General features: G+C 31.7%; 1 protein-coding gene across 3 annotated transcripts in view; it reads right to left on the bottom strand.

Annotated features, from left to right (window-relative positions):
• Nucleotides 1-24,292, bottom strand: part of GlcT (ceramide glucosyltransferase) — a 46,599-nt gene extending 22,307 nt beyond the window's left edge. For 2 of the 3 annotated variants that reach the window (XM_016067260.4, XM_016067261.4), the window contains exons 1-2: nt 24,205-24,292; nt 5,536-5,812 (exon numbers count right to left, since the gene is read on the bottom strand). In XM_016067260.4, the coding sequence (XP_015922746.1) occupies nt 5,536-5,639 (104 nt within the window). In that variant the 5' untranslated portion in view covers nt 5,640-5,812; nt 24,205-24,292. Of the gene's footprint in view, nt 1-5,535; nt 5,813-6,417; nt 6,493-24,204 lie in introns of those variants that run through there. The other variant, XM_087152496.1, reaches the window with a different exon arrangement.
• Between the last annotated feature and the right edge of the window lie 217 nt (nt 24,293-24,509).

Below are 24,509 nucleotides of genomic sequence, written 5' to 3'. Positions count from 1 at the left end.
CCAGATCACTAAAAAATGGTCTAATATGTCTATGAGAGGATATTTTTTTAAAATTTGCAGTAAATGAGATAAAATCACAATTATAGACTCTTGTTCTTAAGACTGGGCCCAAAAATTTTACAAATTTTGTCAGTCCCTGTTTATAAGAAAAGTCAAAATCTTATCATATACAATGTATAATTTGATAAATTTTATTTTAAAATTCACAACTCCTAAACTTGATATTTTTGTATATCATTATAAAATTTTTTGTTACTCACCTAAAAAATTCTAAAGGAACATTTGGAATTTTGAGAAAAAAGTTGACAAAGAAATTTTTTATAGTTTAATTCATTCTTTTTCAACTAGTGGTATTATAAAAATTTTTACACACAGTAAGGCATGCACAAGTTTCTGTGTCCTGAATAGGCAAGTATGAATTGCTGTTGATTTTAAAAAATGATGAATTTGTTTTTATTGACTTCATTTTAAGTATCTTGAACCTACAACTTTTCAGCTGTATTAAAATTTGCGAATTTAACATAATTCAGATAAACCTTTATATGACTACATAACCCCATCTCCATAATTAGGGCTGCAGGTCTGGCGCATCGCAAAATTGTTCTTTCCCCGTCCAAAATCTGTGAATTTCTCAATATGTTTTCATTTGTGTGAAAACTGCTTAAAATTTGAATTCCTTAATTTATTATTCTTATTTAACACAATTTTTTACTTTTCTGAAACATTCACAATTGATGTATGGGAGTAGAATTAATAAAAAATGACAAGAAAATAGTTTAGAGATAATCTTGTCAAGTAAGGTGGTCTTTCTCAGGGCTAAAGAGAATAGAAGGGCTAGTTCACTCTGCTCTTAGAGCTGGAGCTACGATATCCCTCCTCATGACGTCACTGTGTCCACAGATCTCGGAAGATCGTACGCAAAGATATTATGATAACTTTGCATCTTTCTCTTTGTAAAAATAAGTTAGACTTTTTCTGGTTATTAGCTCTCAAACTTTACGTAATTAACACATTATTTCCATTCATAAACATAGCTTAAAAAATTTTTCTTGGCCATTATATTAAAAAAAATACCAGTTTAAACTTATTTTACTAGTTGGCGAAAATGACTCTATAAATACTTTATTTTAAAAAGTTCAGTTTTAACTTTAATTATTAAGAAAAATGGAAGCATATATCGACACATTTTTATCTACATATTCTTTTATAACAATAAGTTGAGTTAAATTTAGAATCCCCGATTTTAAAATATGCCGTTAATAGCAATTTGTTCATACTTAATCATTAGGAAACATCAACCTTAAATGCTAATTACTGAAACAAAATAATAATTTACATTCATAATGACATTAGAAATTTTACAATTGTTTATAGATATTGAAATTAAAGATTATATAATTTATAGATATTTAAATTCAAGAGAATATAATTTTTAAAAGAATTATAAATATTTAGAATAACTACATTAAAAAAATAAATTATGAAATTAGGAGAATTTCAACTGTACACTATATATTTTATTTATACTTTTTACTTACGTTTAAATTTTCTTTGACTTTATCCATTTTTTAATTTTTTTTACATGCCTTTCATTTTGAAGTAACGAGGCGGTTTCTATTTAGATAACGAATTTTTATAAAAGTTCGTAATGATAGAAAAAACGTATTGCTGTTTTATATTAACTGTGTCATTTCGGAATTCATTCTTTACATAGTTGTTCATTTACTTTAGGGAACACGCGGAAAATTATATTTTTTCCTTTTGTTTATCTATCAGAATTTTTTCAAGTTGCAATCGCGCAAACTGGCATTTCGATAATAGTTTTAAAATTTTATAAATTCACTGCAAAATCTGAGGAAAGTCATTATAGAACATAACAAATGTCTTGGAATATGTCACAAAAAGAAATGCTCCAATATTAGTTAGAGCTAGTAAGGCCGAACGCTCTGTTCTTGAAGTAAAAGTGCGAGCTTTGCGCCAAAGTGACGTCACTAGAAAAAATCGGAGGATTGGCGCGGCGAGAGTTTCCTCAAAGGAGTGAACCAGCCCTTCTATTCTCTTTAGCCCTGGGTCTTTCTACACTTAGGGAGGGTGATTGACAGCTTAGGATTACCTTCCTGAAGTCAGCAAGAATACAAAAGAAATTGGAATCACAAAAAAAGGAAAATGTTATATAAATCAAATCTTTGACTTAAAAATTGTTGCATAGGCTATAACATTGGGCAATGAAATTTCTACTGCGTTTATACATATCTAGCCAATTTTTCATCCATGGCTTCTTGTCATTTCTTAAATAGGGGCAAGTTTCTTAGATGAGAGGGAGATAAGGCTTTTTATAACTAATAGTTTGAATATAGAATGCAGGCATAGTGGGTATAGCTTTCCAACCATAGTACGGGGGGATTCCTTAATATTTTTAAAACAAAGCCTTTGTGTTTATAATCACATGACTTTGTCACAAAAGGAATAATTAGAGCCTTTTCTCATTCATTTATCTGATAGCAGGAAAGTTAGAACGTTTTCTAGGATAAGCTTAGCTTGTACTTTTAAAGCTAGTCCCCTTCTTTATCAAACCCTGCTAATGCATGTTTGCAAGTTAAAAATATGGGCCATATGAGTAAAGCAACTGCTTTTGAGTGATGCTAACAGTTTAAAAAAGGAACTTTTGAAGTTAGAAAAACCTTTTATTTTGCAGCACATGCAATGTTCCTGTTGATTTCTCAAGAAAAAATAGCTGCGATAAACATTTTAGAAGTAAGATTCGATAAAAATAGATTGCTGGTGAATGGAGAGTTATTCAAGCAAATATTACTTCTTTGTTTGAAAAAATAATAATAATTCAAGAGCAACATTGTGCTGTGGAAATTTCTAGATTAGGCGGGTGTTTTTGAGGCAACAAACAATCCGCTAGAAAATTCACTCAAAGACATAGGTGTCATATCAAGCTCCAGTCACCTACTAAGCCACTATCTACCAAAGAGTCACAAATTTCACAAAAATCAAGTTGTAGATGTTCTAACATCTGCCACTGGTGTTAGCATTGTCACAGATGAAACAATAGACTCTGAAAACAGATATATTCTAAACGTATTAGCTGTTCCATGAGTAGAAATGCAAAACGATGATCTGAACCTTTCTTTGTTTTCATTTTTTTTGCAAGTATTGTGCAAGAAAGTGTGAATTTTAAATCTGTTAGTTAAGTAATTACGCAGTGTTCCCAAAATTACAAACTTCACTTTAATGCTATTTACATCTTGTGTAACTGACAACGCATCTTATATGAACAAAGCCTGAAAGGAAAGCTGTCTATTTAAATCCTGTCCATGCTACTTGCAATGCTCATCGTTTAAATGTCTTGCGAGAAATATGGCAAAATGAGTCTGAATTGCTTTGCAGTTCATATCAAGCGTGCATTCACAAAGTGTTCTTCACGTAAAGGTCGCTTTCGATCTAATTTTGATGGAAAGAGACAAAAAAGCTGCGTTACCAACAGCTCCTGTGCAAACTAGATGGAATATCTGGTTTGAAGCTTGTTTATTCCATGTAAATTATTTGGATATGTACGCTGAGCTTTAGATAAGGAGAAAGAAAGTAGTAGAAACTCAGTTTAAAGCAAAATTTGTGAAGAATATCACGATTCCGATTTGAATACAGATTTAAAAGAAATTGAAAAATATGCAACATTAATTTTGAACCATCCTATTTGAAAAACAAAGAATTAGTTTACGTCGTTTACAATTAAGTGTTCGATTTCGCGAACGTATTGGATGCTGTGAGCACTTAAATGCTCTAAGAGTGCGCCAAGAAAAAATTCAAAATAAATTTTTTTTTTTTTAAAGCAGCAGTGATAAACAGAGATTTTTCCAACCAGTCTCAAGATTTTTTTTTTTTTTTTAAAGGATGCTGCGTTTTTTATCCCAATCAATATAAACATTTCAGTGTTTTGAATGAAGAGGACAATTCTTCAGTTTGTGAACATATCCCGATGTTTGTGGAGACAAAGAATTAATAAGTGAATTTAATTCTTACAAGGCAACAGTGAAGAAATTGCACATTGATATTATTCCAGTTTAGAAATCGAAGGTCAAACACTATCCAAAATTGGCCACAGTGGCAATTTGATGTTTGTCAGTGCCTACAGTGTAGACGCAGAAAGATCGTTTTCAAAGTATAAAAAAGTATTAAGTGATAAACGACGAAGCATAAATTAGAATAATCTGACAATGTACAATACTTGGTACGCAAATTCTGTTCTTTTAAATAAAAATATTAAAATTGCCTGAAATGAAAAGAAATACTTTTGTTGAGTATTTTTTAGGCTTTTGTTTTTCTTATTTGCACAATTTCTGACTTTTACGTCATTTATATAATAAATTTTTTTTTGTGTTTAGAATTTGCATTATTTTTAAAATTTCCAGTTAATTTCGGGTCATTTTTCCCATGACAAACTTGCAGCCCTATCCATAATATACTGTCTTTTAATATTTCAAATCTTCAATCTTCTTTAGTACGTTTAAATTTTATGAAATACAAACAAATAAATCTCATATTTCATAACCTTCACAACCTTCATTGAAATAAGTTAAATAAAAATTAGGTACTATTCCTTTTTTTTGGGAGGAGGGGGGATGGGAGAGTGTTGAACTTTAATAATACAGTACCCACCTACAATTAGGTACTTATTCTGAATTCTAAGAAATACAATAACAAATTTTAACAATTAAAATATAAATTTTTCTTTGATTATACAAGGAGGAATTTTATTTTAAACATCAATACATGATCACCAGACCAGTTAATTACGTTCTCTTTTTTTTCCGTCAAAGACGAACAATTTGGAAATAAGTAGTTAATTATATAAATAATATCAATTATAGTTTTATTTCATTAGTAATAGTTAAATAAAATTCAATTATAAAAAAGTATGCGGTTAAAATCAATAACTACAATTTTAGCATTTTATTTTAAATCCACTAACTGTCATAAGCCAATTTAATTGAAAATTTAATCCATACGCTCTCTTATTCACCATTAAAATAAAAAGCCTTAAGACTAGATTTAATTTAATTAAACTTATTTCATCGAAACAAATATTAAAAAGTTGGTATCGCAAAGAAATAGAAAAAGTAAACAAGTGAAAGTTAACGTAGCGTAATGGATCAGACCGATCGGGTGAAAGTTATATTTAAAAATTTTTGATTCTATCAAGCGATGAAATAATAAATGTTGACTGATTCCCTAACTAATTATACATCTATTCACGAAGGATCAGTGTTAAGATTATTTTAATAATTTTTTTCACAATGTGGAATCGGGTACATATGCACTTGAATTAGATTGACAGGGACCTCGCCCACTTCGCGTTAAGCCTAAGCGCTTTACCTTTTAAACATCCAAACCTTGTAACCCCAATCCAACGCCGGTGCGATCAGCACTCAACCGGCATGCCCAGCGTCGAGTATAAACAGTAGTGATCGGTAGGGTATTATAAGAAGATCTCAAACAAACAGAAATATTTCAATCATTTCTACTTACCCGTTTAATATTGCGATTAAATGTAACATCCAGACAAAACACCAACCACCAAATATAAATATTGCAAATCCATAAAGAGTGTAAAAGAGTAGAACCCGCACCATTTCGGTGTCCCAGCCCCTTCGCTGGATAGGAATGAAAAGAGTTGCCAACTGACGAAATGAAACTTCCTGTTGTTTTTCAATCAGACTTCGGTCGGAAATTTTGAGGCACGCCAGTAGCAGTAAATCGATATTCTTTATCACCGTTCAGCTTTTGATTTGTATTCACAAACAAGCTGTAAAACAATAACAAATGAAAGATAGTAAGAGAACATCTTGATAAATGCTTAAAATAAAAACCATGTTGAAAAGAATTAGGTATTTGAATTACTGAAACCAACCAATTACTTTTTTATTTATTTATTTTTTTATTTCTAATAAATATCCGCTCTGTTTTTCAATTACAATGCTCAGAAAAATAGATATATAATTAAAAATACGCTCTAGAAATATTAAACCAAAAAAACAAAAACCAACTAAACAATAAGAATAACCAAACAACTGCTGTATTCACACTCAAAGTTTTGAATAAGAAATATTTTTTTATTATTTCAGTGAAATGATATAAAATGGATAGATATGAATTTAAGACTAAACAATACTTAACTTATCACCTAAAGATTAGGAAAGTTAACTAATATGTAGAAAGTAAATTAAGTAATTATACCATTAAGGCAGATAGTCACTTTAATGTTCTTTGTTTCGTTTTTTTATTTACCGAAATATTTATAATATTTCACGAATAATAACCTGGAATTAATGACTTCTTGCATAACAGTGAACTTTAAATTTCAGATTATAAATTTAAAGAAATTTTTGATCTGCCTATAAAAAAATTTACCTTCTAATTATTGGAGTTTTTCATCTACTTCATAGCTTAGCTACTACTGCTACATAATTCTCCAATATAAAGTTTGAGGCAAACGTCGTCTGTGTAATTAAAGAGCTTAGATTAACCCATCAATTTAACTTTAAAATCCCGGTACCCAGTTTTTAATATTTATTTAATTAATTGGTTAAATAAAATTTGCATCTAGAATGACATGAAAACTACAAACAAAAATTTAAATTCAAAATTTTAATACCTGCAAACTTTAATTTCGGCATTAATTATAAGTCTCAGTTCTTCGCATTAGATGAAGAAAAATAAAATCTTGTAGCGTGTGGATTTAATTTCAACATTTCGTATCTATATTTTATGTTAAGATTTCAATAATAGGTACTGTTTTTTTTTTCTTTATTTGCTTATAATAATTATTATTATTGAAAAATTAAATCCACGCTTTATCTTTTCTTCAGTTTTTTCTTCTCCCTATTTTCGATAGATTTTATTAATCTCAAGATATCCCTTAGATAAGAAAGAAAGAAAAAAGTTTAAATAATGGGACATAAATTTTGGGGACGCATAAGACAAGAAAGATCATTTATAAGGATTGAATGTCCCCGCAAGCTTTAGTTTAATTATTACTGATCATTGTTTGAAAAATTATTATTTTTTTAATTATGGTGTACCAAGATTTTATTTCACATGAAAGATAACCATACCATTATTTATTTCGTGCAACTGTGTGTTTTTTACGTACATTTTTTTTTCTTTGCCTTAATTGTATGCATATCCAATCAGTTCATATAAATATTTCATACCAAGGAATCAGCATTAAAATTATCAGATTTTAATATTTCTAAAATTTCACTGATTTTTCTCTTGAACAGACTTTTATGATTTTATATTTAAAATTTATTATGCTACATTAATTTAACATTGCTTAAGATTATTTTTTTACACCGCTTTTACTTGGAAAAGCATGTAATAGACCTTTGGAAAAGAAAATATTGAAAGTCTAGGTAGATGTTAAGGCTTCTAGATCTGTCAGTCCTCCAAGACGATTAGAGAAATTATTTTGCGAGCCCATTAGTTAAAACAGAGATCATGTAGATACTGAAACCAAATAAAATAAACAATAGAAGATGGGGAAAAGCTTCGCTCCTTAAGGCCTGTTTAGACGATCCAATTTCTTGGACAGAGATTGATTGATATTGATGGAAACTTGTTTTGCTTTGAGCTTGGATCGTGTAAACAAGCATCCAAGAACTTGGTCCAACTTCTTGGACGATAGTAGAGCATGCTCTACTTTCCATCCAAGTATTTTCTCCCTTAACCAATCAGCGTCTTAGGTTTAATGACGTCAACAAGCGGGCATATATTCTTGTCTGTTTTCATATATTCTGTTAGACGATTGCACGAAGTCAGCTCTGAAAGTCCATCGTCTTCATTCGGTGGATGGGCAGCAGTTATAAAATTTAAGAGGGACGCTATACCGCGGGAGGAACTTTTAATTCCGAATTCTCTTTCACCCCAATATCTAATTTTAAATTTTAAAGTGTAGTAAAAGTGAGTACAGGTAAATTTAGAGTATGCTATAAAATTTCAATTGCTGAAATAGAAATTTCAAAAAAATTTGGAAAAGAACTTCTCCATTGTGTGATCTGAAGTTCATAATTTGTTTTCCCTTTGATATTTTGAAAATTTCTTTTCAATATTTGAAATTTCATGGTTTCATGGGTTTACCTGAATTCATCATTCCTGTAATTTTAAAATACTTATGGAGTTGAAATAGAATTTGTGATGAAAAGTTTCTCGCGTAGTTTGGCGCTCTCTTAGTAAAACAATAAAGGGAAAGCTTGCCTTTTAATATATAAGTTAAATGGGCAATTTTCATGAATAAAATGTTTTATATATGCATAAAAAATCTTGAACCAAAGACATTTAATCAGTAGCTTTAATTTTAAATTATAGTAAAAGTCCGTTATTACGCGATTAACATTGTCTTTGCAGGAAGCTGGTCATTATAAGCAAATATACATAATTAATGTTAAAATAGTTAAATAAAAAAAACAAAAAAAAACGAATAAATGAATTAATGAATCAAATGAAAGAAACTACTGGGGTTATTAATAACACTAAATAATTATTTTAACAATAATTTGTCAAGAAGAGAAATTAGGGGTTATGGTAAATAGGTGGTCAACGCACACAAAAAGGCGTATTCTCTTGAAATGTGCGGTAAATATAACGCGTTCTTTTAATCTAACTTCAAACGAAACAAACAACAAATGAATTTGGAAGACTCCACAAGCTTGTTATGATTCTATCCGAAAAATAACCAATTGTGTTATTTTACACAAATATAGCCAAATAAGAGATAATACTCAAAATATGGCTAACCTTACCTTTAGTTTATGCAGTGTTGTAAATTTTGTTAAATTTGTTTTGAGCTCACGGCCTGTTAGAATTTAAAAATTACGTAAAACTCTTTTGAATGGTAAAACTACGGATAAATTTAAAGACAGATCACAATAAAACTTCCTCGAATATTAAGCCTGTTCACACATCGCCTCGTAAGCATTACATAAGCAGAGGAATACACCGGAAGTCTTATAAATTTCTTCCGGTTTAGGAAGCTTGTTATTGTTTACATTCATACCATCAAATTAAAAACAAATGCCTTCCAGAATACCCTTTTTCGTATAGTATTTCTCAAATAAGCAGCAGAAATTCCTTAAATAAAAGACAGATTGCAATAGCGGAAGTCTGTAGTAATTTGCAACTATAAAATTCTTGTATCCTTAATATCATAATTTTGACGGGGGTTTTGAAAACTGTTATAGAGATCTTCTCGTAATCGTTAAATCGAGAGCTTACTGTCGAATAAAAAAATACTACACATAAATAATTATTGTATATATATCCTATAATGAAATAAAACAATGAGCAACCGACAGTAGCGAATTTTTATATATAGGCTATGCGTGTCGTAGATAAGAGACGAAATGAAAGCTGTACAACAAAAATAGTTAATCGCTTTAATACACGCCAATATCATCATTTTGTTCTTCTGTTTTTAATATTAAAGTGCTTAAAATAGTTAACACGAATCAAATGTTGTGAAATCAGCCTTTAATGAATGTATTATTTAAATATTTATTGGTAACATTGTATTTAAAGTTTAATAAAACATCATTATTTTGTGAACGAAGCAACAGAGGGTTTTATTTATTTCTTAGAATGAATTTCTTTTATCTGCCAATGAGAGATTCATTGCGTGAAGAGAAGCCATTGGGGAAGAATTATACAACTTGTTGCTAGAAGAGGAAGAGATTTTCGATTCCTCGAAAAAGTGAAAGTTACTTCTCTATTCTAGGTCATAACAATTTTAGTTTTTCTTTCTAATATCCGTTAGTTTTAGTTTTGTTTTTAGATATCATAACTGTTAAAGAGATAATATCATGCCTTATTTCCAGCCTAGTCAGGAAGTAGTTGGGTGTGGGGGGGGGGGGCACTGCCGCGGGAGTCCACAAGTATAGCGTTTAAGAGGGTGCATTTGCATCCCCCTAGAAATATAATATTTTGTTTTGTTCTTAATATTATAATTTTTACTTTAAATAAATAAAAATAATGCGTGTCATATTGAAACTACCGCGATTTACACCTAAGAGCATAAGCTACATTCAATTTTTAGCAAATTGTCAAATTTAATGCAAAAACTGATCAAGATAGTTTTTTTGCGAATTTGAGATGTAGAAGACCCTATTTAATTAAAAGAGTTTAAATGAAGCATGATTTTTAAGGCTTTTTTGTAGTCAAATAATGTTAAAAATTTGAACTTTAGGTTGAAATTGCTTGTAAAAAATTTCTAGCGAGCACTTGTAAAAATATTTTCGGAAATAAAAAAAAAGAAAAGAATTCTTGCACCCTTGCAGGCCGCTAGCTTGTATTATTTTTTTATTAATTTATTTATTTATTTATTTTTTTGGATGGGGGGGAATTCTTAATTTACAGAATAAAATTCCAATTTTACAATTATATTTTCTTGCAGAAAATGAGCGGTAAACCGTTCAGTCTTTCATGCTCCCGAATTAAAAGAAGTTTCTTTCTCACAGAATTAAATTTTCTAAATGAAATATGGTTTTTGAAAGGTGTAATGATCGTCAAGGTCTACCAGGCCCAATACCCTTCAATTTCAGGAGTCCCGAACTTCTTCAAGAGTTAGAAACTTACCCACATCATTAAAAATATGAGCCGCGGTGGGTCAAGGGTTAAAGCGCTCGACTCAAAATGAGATGACATAGGTTCATATTTAAGCAATGACTGGTCTAAACGAATTCTGCTCCCGACTCGCAACGACTACAGTGCTGACGTAAAATATCCTCAGAGGTAGGCAGATCACGAGTTGGAATCCCATTGCCTTCGGGCTAACCGTGGGATGCTTTAATGGTTTTCCTCTCCGTGTAACGCAAATGTGGGTTAGTTCCACCCAAATTTCACAATTATTATTTTTTGGTGCAAACTACATTAATTATGAATTATGGTTAAAGAGATTCGTTAAAAGATTTGGAAGTTAACTTACAGCTTCATGCACAAAGTGATTTTCATGCGAAAATTGAATTTAAAATATATCCGTAAACAAAAATATTGAATGACAGTTGTGAACTCACTAAATTTGTTATCACTGTATTTTTAGTTTTAAATGTTATTTCAAAAAATGATTACTTACAAAAATGATTTATGTTCGTTTATAGATCTGAATAATATCATAAGGGAAATATTTGGACGTGGTAAGTGGAGACACAAGAGAGTACATATAGTTTAAATTGAATAACTGTTTCATGCCAAGAAACAGCAATTATCGCGAAGCAATCATCGAGGTTGGTGAGCATGAGCGAACAGGGGGCTTAACCCCCCCCCCCTAGTATTTGATATTTTCAGAATTATGAAATTGAAATTTGTTAATTTGGCACTAAATGTTCCGGATTTTGAAGCATTGGATTTGTTTCTTTTTTTCTGTTAAATTAGGTATTATTAAATCTTTTGATTGCTTATAATGTTTTATGAATAGAGTGGTTTTCTATACAAGAAAGACATCTTAATTTTCATGCAAGGTATCATCCAATTATTGATTCTCATTTCTGCCTCAATTCACTTTTTCTTAAGTAAATTCAATTACTATTAAAGTAAAGATTTCAATTTTTAAAGTAAAGAATTCAATTACTTTTAAAGTATTGGGAAAGTAAATATACTCGGAAAGTAGAATTGCTAGGTAAATAACCTAGTTTTAACTTATTTTTTGTGTATTGCAATTTTACTATTTAATTTTACTTCATTTATTATTTCTAATAGAATTTACAGGCTATAAAAATGTGTCGTGATCACTAAAGTATATTTTAATAGTGTCGCCTCCTTTTATAGATTTAAGAGCTATGGAAACTATCAAAAAATTAAAAAATTGTATATTTTTTTGGAAAGAATTTTTTTTAATTTTTATATTCATATGAAAAATATGAAGTATGATTAAAACACTCATTTTAAAATGTCTTACTTCCGCGGCAAGAAGTGACATTCAAATTATAACCCTGTATCAAAAACAATAGCCGAAAACTTAAGACATGCACCGGCCATGATTATCCTGTGAAATCTACAGATAAAATCATTGTCTGCATTACTTAGAACATACAAGGAATATCCGAAAACCTTGTGTCATAAGATAAGGCGAAATCTCGACTAAAGAAGAATAGTGGAATTCGTAAATAGGTCTTACAACACCAAAGTGTAATGAGTCAAGTGACAATCAGTACTAAATGACTCAATTTTACGAACCCAAACTGAACAACCTCGCACATTTCCTCGCGAAAGAAATCAGATAAATCTGAGTCAGAAAAAGATGACGAATTAAGGTCCGATTAATTCAAGGAAGCTCGTTTCCCGGGCTTTTGACATGGCATTCAATTTTCTTTTTGGTTGTTTACAACCTTGTAAAACACGTGGTTCGCGGGTCGAATAATTGTATACATTTCGAAAGCGCTGTTAAAACGAGGCACGTTGTTTTGATCGAGAGGAGTCTACTCAGCTTAACGTGATTTTTTTTTCAAATTTTTCTTCTCTGTTTTTAGAATAGTTTCGTTTCTTGAATAGGAATTTGATCTGGAATGGTGTTTAAATGATATTGTAAATAAATCTGACACAAACTTTTTACTTATTTAATGTCTTTGCTGTTATCTCTACAAAAATAATCTGTAGACACTCTGATGTAAAATTTATCAAATTTACAGACTGGCTAGAGTGTACGAATCCTTTATGAATAGAATCACGTACAGTACCGTCTTTACAACCAAGCAGCCACCGGGGGCCCTTGAGAATCCAACTTTTTGTAAATTACTATGATTTAAAAAAAAAAAATTAAGAATAAACAACATTGCCTTGTATATTTTTTTAAAATAAATATGTTCGATTGTATAAAGTGTGCATTTTGTTTTTCTTTCAACACATAGTGATTGATTATTATGCAAACACCGATAATTTGAATAGTCTATCACCAGGAAAACTTAAAAAGGCAACCAAAATATATTTTTTTACTTTTTGATGAGGTTTTTAGGTACTCAACTATCGCTTCCTCTTCAATTTGCGCCAGCAGGGTTCATACGCAGCTGGAAAAAAAATAAAAAGTGATAGTAATATCAATATAAACTTTTTTTATACCAGTTTTTTTTATTTTTTTCAGATGCATAAGAACCTTGTTCTCGCTTTCAAAAACATCAGGAAGTCCTAGGAACCCCATTTGGCAAGTAATCAAAGTAGCACAGCTATAAATTATACTAGTCCAAGAGGCTATTTATATGAAGATTAATAAATGAAAAAGTGTGCACCTCCAAAACATTGCTTTTTGAAGATACACCCCTTCCTCCGGGCAACATCACCCCCCTCTAAATTTAATGGATGAACGTGTAAATAGTAAGAGGGGCAACTTCAAGAGAAGGGGATGTCGCTGATTGGCAAGGCATACACTGGTGTTCAAAAATTAAGGACGAGGTGGTTTTCGAATGTAAGTTTGAACAGCTGAGTTGAAAATCCATAAAAATCATACCACAGCATCCTGAAAATGGAAAGGTAAACAACTTGCGCAAAAAAAAAAAAAAAAAAAAAAAAAAAATGAAGAAATTAATCCACAGGTACAGTAAGGAGCTTTATTGAAATATAGGCTCAAAACACAATTGCACAAATTATCAGTGTTACATAGGATTGGCAACAAACTCCAGCCTTTAGTATGGCATCACTTCTGACTGCTATGCAGGACTCTCATCATCTGTCCATGCTGAGGACCAGGTTGTTAAGAAGCTCTTGAGGAATTGCTGCCCATTCCTGTTGTAACCGTAACTGCGGAATGGATGCTGGTGGCTGGGGATGTGCCTGCCAAGTGTCTCCCTGGAGTGTCCCGCAAGCGTTCTGTCGGATTAAAATCCGGGGACCAAGTCGGCCATTTCATGTGTGCAATATCTTCACTCTCCAACAGTTCTGCGACAGCCACTGTACGATGAGGTGTAGATTTGGCGGAGGCATTACTGCCTCAGAATTCACTCAGAACCCACAACACCTCTAAAAAGACACACACGAGAAAGGAGAATCTCGATACAATAGCGAGCACCAGTGACTGAACCGCCTTGGAAGACGTGTTGATCAGTACGGTGTACCAATCATGATACCGCCCCATACAAGAACTACGCATCCTCCAAATCGGTCTCTTTCTGTTATGTTAGAAGGGTTATTGCGTGTTTCTCCCTCTCTCCAGATGTGTGCATGCCTCCAGAATCACTAGTCAGACTAAATCTGTTCTCATCTGTAAGGAGTACTCGCCCCCATTGCGCATCTGTCCAGTTGTTGTGTTTCCGGCACCACATTAAACTGCGTCTCAGGTGAACTGGCGTTCATAAAACACATACTACTGGCCGTCGTGCAGTGCAAATAGACCACCCTTTGTTCAGACTCCTGGCCACGGTGAAACGTGATATCGGTTTTCCAGCAGTACCTTTGCTGTATGTGCCTAGCGATTTCACCAGCTGTCAAGTCCTTGTAGCCTGTAGGACTATATACTGGTCATCCGCTGCTTTGGTTACGCGACCTCGACTACACCTCCGGACAGCTGTTCCTGTCCTCTGGAATGTGTTTCAAGCTCGTGAAAATATGCTGTGGGCGATCCCGAACTCCGCAGCTACACTGGTCACGCTTCGACCTTCTTCCAACTTCCCAATGATTCGACTTCGTGTAAACTCATCCAGATGCCGTCTTCTGTGTTGTCTGTTGGTCATATCACACCCTGACAACAAATTCACTTCGTTTAAATTAATGTATACCGTACAATACTATTCACATAAATACTGAGCTACCACCGCCAGCTCGTTTTATTTTCTTATGACACGCGCTCGGTACATCATAGTGCATATAAGCAAATTAATAATTTTAAAGCAACATATTTTAAGTTTTTGTAAATTAAAAAAAACAAAAATACAATTTAAAATAAAAACTAAAAAAATAAAAACTGAAAAAAATAAAATAAAAGTAATGATAATAATGGGATACCTGCAACTGAAGTAGAGTGGATATCTCAATCTTGATTGGTTGTTGAAACGGGACATTTGTTTACGTTCGCAACTGTTCTTTTCATTCTATTTCGAGTGAGCCAAGGCCGAAAAGTATCGATTCTCTTAAGTGACACATTCTAAATTCTTTCACAAATATTCTTTCTCAAAGAGTTCAATTCTTTCACTATATATTTACACCGAGACGAGACTTAACACAAAGACAGGTAAGAAGCCATGTGAAACCTAAACTATAGTGCGGCTTTATTTTATGTGAAGTTTTTTAGTTTGATTTTAATCAGTATGATATGTTTTAGTTGGCAAAATCATTTCTGTGCCCGGGGGCCCCTGCATGCTATTAAGACGGCTCTGATCAGGTAACTGTTAGTCAGAAAAAGATGACGAGTTAGGATTTGATTCATTCAAGGAAGCTATTTTCCCGGACTTTTTTCTTGACATTCAATTCTTTTTTCTATTTTTAGAATAGCTTCGTTTCTTGAGTGGAATTGGATCTGAGAATATGACTTGTTCAAACGATAGTGTAAATAAATCTGAATCAAAATGTTTACTAATTTAATGTTTTTTTTTTGTAAACTCTACAAGATCTGTAGACACCCTGATGCAAAATGCATCAAATTTAAGAACTCAAGGGCCTGGCTTGATTGTAGGAAACCATAATGAATGGAATTAGTTAACCATGAGTCGGAAAAAGATGACGAATTAAGATTAGATTAATTCAAAGAAGTTCTTTTCCCGCACTTTTCATGCGACATTTAGTTTTTCTTCATCTCTTTTCTGTTTTCAGAATAGCTTATAGTGTCTTTTTTTTAATAAATGGAATTTGATCTGCGAATATGAGTTTTTTAAGCGATTTTGTAAGTAAATCTGACACAAAATATTTACTGATTTATCCATTTTGCTGTAAACTCTAGAAAATCTATAAGACACCCTGATGCATAGAATTTAGAGACTGGCTAGAGTGTAAGAATCCTTAATGAATAGAATCGAGTAAACTATGAGTCAGAATAAGATGAATTAAGATTCGATTAGGTGGAGGAAGCTCTCTGTTAACATTCAACTTTCTTTTTAGTTGTTTACAACCATGTAGAAAATCACGTGCTACTCGAGTCGTATTATTTCACAAGTGCTGTCAAGCGGTTGTTTATGAAGAGACGCAAGATGATTCAACCCCAACTAGTATTTTTCTGTTTTTAGAATAATTTTGTTTCGCTAATGGAATTTGATTTTAGAATAGAATGATGTGTTGATCAATCGTAAACATTTCTATGATATACAATTTTCGCTTATTTATTTTGTTTCTGTTTGCAAAAGCAACAGGATAATAAATATTTGTAAGGTAATAGTTGTTTAAAAGATATTGGAATAGTGTTGACCGGTGAAATAAATGTAAGTTTATTTATGTAGTATGCTACCATTTTTAGACTAGAAAGGACTTTTTCTTCAGATTCAAAATACACTTGCTTAAATGTGAACGTATAATTTTGCGGTTCGCTATAAAAATAACCATTACGAATTTTTAAATTCTTAGGTATTTTCTTAAATTCCTGAAGCATACTGTTGCGAAAATGGATTTTCTTGTTCTTTAAAAAAATAAGTTAAAATGAGCACAAATTTTGTCAAAACTTTGAGATGATGTTTAAATAATACATTGAAAAGCAATGAACGAAAAGTTTTGCGAATACTTAACTTTAGGGGACAAAAATTAATAATCTATTACCTTTATTTAAGGAAAATCTGCTATTAATTTAGTAAGTTATGCATTAAATTGTGATCAGATATTTTTTTCGTCCTTTTGTAATTTTAATGTTCTTTCAGTTGCTTACATAATACGAAATCACTTCGTTGATGTAACCAGAAATTCATTCCGGTGATAGGTTCCAACCATAATTTACATTCTTTAGAAAAATGTTGAGTATGATTTATTATTACGCCATAGTTTTTCTTAACATGAGTATGAATCCAGCTTACATTACATTTAGTAAGAATATAGTTCTTATTTAAAATTAATGTTTAAAATTATAACTTAATACAAATATTAGAAATTTTTTTTTAAAAATTAATTACTTTAGCTTGGGGGTTTGAAACTTGAATCCCTAAACTCAGTGGCGTGATGGAGTGTTTGGGGCAAATGCCCCGAAGTGCAATGCAAAGGGGAAAAAAGCAAATTTTTAATTTAAAAGCATTTTAAATTCTTTTTTTTTTCATTTTGCCTCTTTATGTGATACGAGAGGAAATTGTTTCCATGTAAAAAATTTATTTCCAACTAAGTATTCTTAATTTTTTCTTACATGCATAGGAAATTCAATTTTTAATGACCTAAAACTTCATTATTAATTTTGTTGGAAGTCTATTTTTTCTCAAAATTCTTTCGTTTCTCTCTTTCATAATAATATTAACGACAGATTTAAAGTTTCAGTATTTTTAAATTATTGATTGGCAGGCCCTCCTTGTATGATGCCTGAGTCTCTTACTCTACGTGCCATTGACTGCACTTCAACTTATGGCTACGGCATTGACTGATATCAATCTATTTAACATTAAAGATAGAGATTAGGCATGCTTCCTTTTAAATAATTATATTGCTTGTCTTTTCAGTTTTATGAAAGTTACAAATAAATGAATAAACCTCTAGGACGAAAATGACCCTGGTAATGAAAATAGAAAATTGAACAACTGTAGATTTAGAATAAATAGTTGCTAACGATTAGAGCCAAACTGTTTTAAATTAAAGGCTTGATAAAATATAGCTTGATGTCTTTATTTGTAGGCATTATCATCGCAGGGCGTGAAATTTTAGTTCTAAAGGTCTTAGACAGACTAAACCTTTTGCTCGCTGCTAGAAGAAAAATAAAATATTTTTAAGAAGCGTTTGAAAAAAATATAAGGCTGTAAATCAAAATAATGAAACGATGTAATCACATCATCAGCTCACACGATTATATCAGCAAAAAGGAGTGCTTTCTAATATTGTATCAATATAGTCAAATATATCAATACGATAGTGTGAGGAGCACTCGAAAAAATTGAAACGAAAATAGAACACAATAAGTAAACAATATGTACGAAATAAAACATGTCAAGCAAAAAACAGAAATTACAGAACAAAACATTTACTGTTTTTTGCTTGATATGTTAAATTTTTTATTTAATGTGTCCTATTTTCGTTTCAATTTTCTTGAGTGCTCCTCACATTAATGTATTGATATATTTTACTTTGGTTATATGGATACAATATTAGAAAGCACTCTTTTTTGAGGATATAATCGTGTGAGCTGATGATGAGATTATATCATTTAGTTATTTTGTTTTCCAGTTTTTTAAGATATTTTTTTTCTAAATAATTATTTTCTTTCTTTTTTTAAAAAAAATATTTCCATGTTTTCTCTATGTTTTTTCGCAATTGATAATTTCATTTATTTCAGTTTTAATGCTCAATACTTAAATAATCACTTACTTAAATAAAAGATAAGAAAAAGTCACTTAAAATTACTTTAACTTCGACGCAAATAGTGGAAAATTTAAAATTACGCAGAAAAATGTTTATTTTTTAGCACCTTAAATATTGCAGCAATACATAAATTAAAAATAAATAAAAAAGATAATTTAGTAACATCCCAATATACGATCCCTTGTATAATAGAAATTTTTTTTATTTTTAAAATAGATGTGATTTCTTTAGTTTTTCTTTTAGTGTCACTACCCGGTATACCTTACCTTACACAGATGTTTTTTTAAAAAGTTAAGTTCCACTGTTCGGCATACATTTTCCCGGTATACCCTACACTGATGTTTTTTAAGGCTCAGAACCACTGCCCGGTATACACTACACTGATTTTTTTTTTAAAAGGTTAAGTGCCACTGCCCGGCGTATTTGATGTTTTTTTAGAATAAATACTATTGCCCAGTTTACCCCGCACTGATGTTATTTTAAGGTATATTCGGTACACTTTATCGTACTATTTTATAGTAGTGCCATTTATAGTTCCGTCAAGTAACTGCACAAGTAGTTGATATATTGGGACAATGCCAGTAATTTTATGAGTTATTTTTCAACAATGTCATTGTCTATTTTAAAAGTATCCCAATTTTTTGTTACTTTTAGCAAAATCTTGACAAATACGCAGTTTAAGAATAATCTAATTATGTTTACAAAATTTAGTTGCGCCACTTAATACGAATAGAATTCTTCATTTTCAAGTTTGTGCGCTATTAAAATCTATTTCAAGGTCTGAGCTCACTTTTTATGAATTATTGATATAAATATTTCACCAATTATTAATTTATTTTTTCGAATGAAAAACAAAGACTAGCCATAAAAATATTTTTATTAGCTTTTCCGAATGATTTTTTATTTTATATATTTATTTATTATCATTTTAGGTTTATATTCGCAAGTTTAAAAATCATGACGAAACCTCTTTTGAATTTCACTTAAATGTTGTCCTTAAATTTCTTAATTTCTCTCTTTTTTTTAAAGAAAAAAGAAAGTGTCCTTAACTGTCCTTCATTATTAAAAATTTCAATAAATGTCCTGACATCTTTGTATTTTTCAAATTTTTGTTGGAGTTAACAGCATAAATAAATATTTATCTAAAAAAGGAATTGAAGAAATTTAAAATTCAGAAATTATGTTTTATGGCTTGAAACAAAGTATATAATAATTTGAAAGCCTATAGCATTTCAAACACGGTATTAATTGATTTCCTTTGTTGGAGACAATTACCATTGACTTAATAGTATAGAACAGGGGTTTCCAACTTACATGAGGCCAGGGGCCACAATTAAACACACAAATCAAATGGCGGGCCGCAACTTTATCAAAATTTTTTGTAGGACTCTTTCATGTTTGAAGAAACGTTAAATATTACTGTCAGAGTTTTACCAAGTTGTACAAAACAAAAGTATTGAATTACAAATTAAAATAAGAAGTAGATTTTTAAAAATATTTAATTGTTATTAATAATAATTTTAAAGACATAAATAAAGAATAAAAATTCGGGCTACAATAACTTTAATAATGCACCTATGTATTAAACAATTAATATGCAACAGATACCCAATTGCTAAGGTATTAAAACTTACATAGTAGCACATAAAATATTCAATGAGAAAATTGAGGTTTGTCTGCTGCAAGCAACAGAGAATCGACATTTACATTTTAAATTTAAAATTTCCAAATGTGTGTGTAAATATTTTCGTCCAAAATGAGTGGTTTCAAAAAGTTAAATCGGAGAATTTCTTCGAGATAATTTTTGATACGCACATGTTAAATTATACTCACAAAATACAAAAAAAAATTTAGAAAAATGAAATAAAAAAAGAGCAACATACACGATTATTTTTGTATTTGAATAAATATTTTTTTGGATGCAAAACCTGAAAAATAAATTTTTTTGCACCGTTGGTATGTTAAATTTCACAGAAACGAAGAAATTAGGTTTTGATTAACGAGAAAAATATTTTAAACCCATATAGAATTTTTACGAAAATTATCCGCAAAAAAATGACAACTAATATATTTTAGTTCGCGGGCCACAAAAAAAGGCTTCGCGGGCCAGATGCGGCCCCCGGGCCGCCAGTTGGAAACCCCTGGTATAGAACATTCCATGTGAAAGAAATATATAAAAAGCTTTTATCTCCCTCCATCACTATATCATAAATATACTGATTATACTATTTTCTCCCACTTTTTTTCATATCTATATTTTTATATATATATATATATATATATATATATATACATACATATATATGTAATACAAAAATTAAATACTTTTGTATTAATAAAAGAATTAAAACTCTTTCGTTTTCATAAAATGTCTTTGTTAAAGAATAAGCGTAGAGAGATTCTATTTTGGGAATTCAAGGCTGAAAACATACCATTGAAATATAAACTGCTGTTTGTAGAAAATGCAACACCATGAAAGAATCATCAGAATCAAATGAAATTTAATGCAGAAACGACTTGTACTGATACAAATAAATGATGAAATTTTCAAAACAAAAGAAACAAATTAAGCGTCCGAAATCAGTATTTGGTGCAGCCACCACGCGCTGCAATAAGTGCTGCTATACGACGTGGCATGGAGTCAAACAGATGTTGAATATCTGCTTGAGGAAGAGAATTCCATATCGCTTGTATGCGCAACCAAAGTTCGTCTTTGGAAACTGCAGGACGCGGATCACGAGTGAGACGCCGACCAACCATATCCCACACGTGCTCAATAGGCGACATATCCGGCGAATAAGCAGGCCAAGGAAGAAGTTGCATGCGTTGTGCTGAACAGAAGTCTCTAACAGTCCGCGCAACATGTGGGCGTGCATTATCCTGCTGAAAGATAGCTCCAGGGATGCCTTGAAGGAAAGGAACGACTTCGGGCTGTAGCACTTCACGGACGTATCTGTTGCTATTGAGATTACCCTCAATTCGTATCAAATTGGATCGTCCATGATACGAAATCGCACCCCAGACCATAACTCCGGGTGTTCGACCACTATGTCGTTCAATAATACACTCAGGAAGGCAGCGTTGACCGGCATAACGTCTAACACGAACACGGCCATCATGGGTCCACAAATTGAAGCGTGATTCATCTGAAAAGACAACTTGGTGCCAATCAGCTCACCAGTCTCTGTGCTCAAGAGCCCACTGCCGACGCAGCCGTCGATGATCCGCCGTGAGGGGAATCCTGTATAATGGCACCCTTGCACGCAATCCACGGCGCAGCAGACGACGACGAATTGACGAAGCCGACAATTGTACACCTGTAGCAGTAGACCAATGTGCTGCCAGCTGCCTGGAGGAAGCTGTGCGATCATTCACCGCCATGCGGAGCAGGTGTCGATCATCGCGCTCTGACGTCACCTTCTGTCGTCCAGTGCCTGTTTTTCGAGTTGTTCGGTGCTCGTCGGTCCACTGCTTCCAAACTCGCATCACTGTGGAACTGTTCCGCTGCATACGAGCTGCTATTGCGCGATAGGAAAATCCTCCTTCTCGAAGGCCGATTATCCTCCCTCGTTCAAACTCCGTAAGTTGCTTGAATTTCTTATTCTTCCGTCGTGGAGGCATACGCAGGTCTCACTAAACGTTTGCCACTAACAAATAATCATAGACTATTTTCAACGTCCCGCTACAGCACTTTATTTATACGCTTTCAGCATCAATTCAGAGGGCGCTGCGCGCGCCACGCACGCGCGATGGCTCTGAAACTTTATTAATTTGCATAATATCCTATAATTGACATTTGCTGCGAATTTCATTTGATTCTGATGATTCCTTCATGGTGTTGCATTTTCTACAAACAGCAGTTTAAATAGATTTATATTTCAAAGGAAGAGTTATTTTTAGAATCTTTCCCTCTGTCACTTCCATATTAGGAAGCAGTAAATGATTTTCCTTAATGCGTAAGGTTACAAGGAATGTACGAAGTGTGCCTTTTTACCTCAAATCTGTGTTGGTATAAAACGTAAGAACACATAGTTTTGCGTGTCCTTTTCATCATGATGTGATCCTGATAAGCTGTTCCGGAATTGTCAGAAGTCTTGTCCATTACTCTCCCGTAGGGAGTGTGGTTGTGAACTGTTATCAATACCAGCCTACATTTAAATAAACCTGTTTAGAACGTCTGATGGCCTACGACTGCATTATTTCAAACTAAATACAACACTGATAACAGGGTTGTAGCCCTGTTATTACATATATATATATATATATATATATATATATATATATATATATATATATATATATATATATATATATATATATATATATATATATATATATATATATATATATAAACAAGAAATTTTTGCGTATCTTTAAAAAAAAGAATATGAGTTTCCCTTTCTTTCTTTTTTTTTTGCATAAGTGCAGGAACTACTGAAACTGCTACCAATTGTATATCTGTGAATCCATGTTGGTGTTCTAGAAATGACTCCCATTAGAGAATCAGCATCCCTAAAATTGGAGGTAATTTGGTTCTTAATTTTTATAGTTTGGACTTCCAGCCCTGTTTTTTGTTTCCTCTAAAACCGCCAAAACGATACGAACAATGTTTATGAATAAAAGAATTGAAATTCTAAGAGGAATACCAAAATTGCAATCCCCGAAAATTCTTTTTCTATGTTTATGGATAGTGCCTTAAACAACAGAAGAAAGTTTAAATAATAGTTTTCTTTTTATAGGACTCCTTTTCTGCAAAGGGGATAATGTGTATATTAAGGGGAAAAAAAGACTTTTCAGCAGTGCCATATCTGTTCAAGCGACAAAAATACTGCAACCTTAAAATATAAATCTGGTAGTTATTAGGTTCCAAGGAACTAATTTTAATGAATAAAATGACTAAAAAATAATTCAAAAATAATGCTTGGTTACATAATAAATAAAGCAATGGGATACCTGCAAGTGACGTAGTGTGGGTATCTCGATCCTGATTGGTTGTTGAAATGTTGCATTTGCTTACGCTAGCAATTACCATATGAAAGCAAGCTATTCCAGAAAGGAAGCTTTTAAAATTAAAAGTAAACAATCATCAAAATTAAATTGCAGTAAACAAAAACGGATAATTAAAATTCGTAAATTTTCTTTCGTTTTTGATGAAACCGTTTCCGAGAAAATGATTCGAATGAATCGAATAAATAATTCTTCACTATAAATTTCGACAAAATTATGCATCGAAGTTGCCAGGTACACAAAACAAAAATATATCACGGTTACGATTAAATACATAAACAAGTAATAAATCTAAGTAAAATAAGTAGACGGGAAAGAATTATATTTCAACTCATTCGATGTGCGATACTGCTCCGTATTTAATTAACTTATCCTTAATTAACATTTTAACTTATGCAGAGTAACTTAGCTTATCTGTAACACGCCATTTTTTTGATTAAGAAAAGCTGGCGCCGACGTTATCGGTCGCATGTGTGGGTATGGGAGATCTTTTTCTTTTAGAAGTGCAAGTACCCAATTGAATTATATCAAATAACTATAGTTAAAAACGATCGAAATTATTACGTTGTCTTTTCGAATCAATCTGATTTGGTAGATAGCACGTACAAATAATATATAAAATTGGGTTCCTTTAATAAGAAATTCAAATTTAACTTACGTGACAATAAAAGTGTAGTTAATTACAAAATCGAAAAAATAATATTTATCAAATTAAAAGTACACCAGAGATAAGAAAAAACATACCTCGCGTTGCCTAAATAATTGTTAACACAAAATAGCTCGAACATCACAAAAATGGCTGATAATTCAACGTCTTTTTGTCTTCTTAAACACATGCTGAAGATAATGGACTCCATGAGAACAGATCACAATCAGAGATAAGCCGAAAGCTCATTAAATTCACATTAAATCCAGCCATTTGATTTATTCATTAGATTTCAAAAATTTATTTAAGCTTCTATCGACTTAACTATATTGATGTTATGTATCACATTGTTTGAAATCGTTAGCGAATTGTTTTTTACTTGAAATAAAAAGCAAAATAATAT

The sequence above is a fragment of the Parasteatoda tepidariorum genome, chromosome 9 (assembly GCF_982258835.1).
Source record: "Parasteatoda tepidariorum strain Cologne lab strain chromosome 9, Ptep-v5.0, whole genome shotgun sequence".
NCBI classification, from domain to species: domain Eukaryota; kingdom Metazoa; phylum Arthropoda; class Arachnida; order Araneae; family Theridiidae; genus Parasteatoda; species Parasteatoda tepidariorum.
This window is presented reverse-complemented; position numbering and strand designations above follow the sequence as displayed.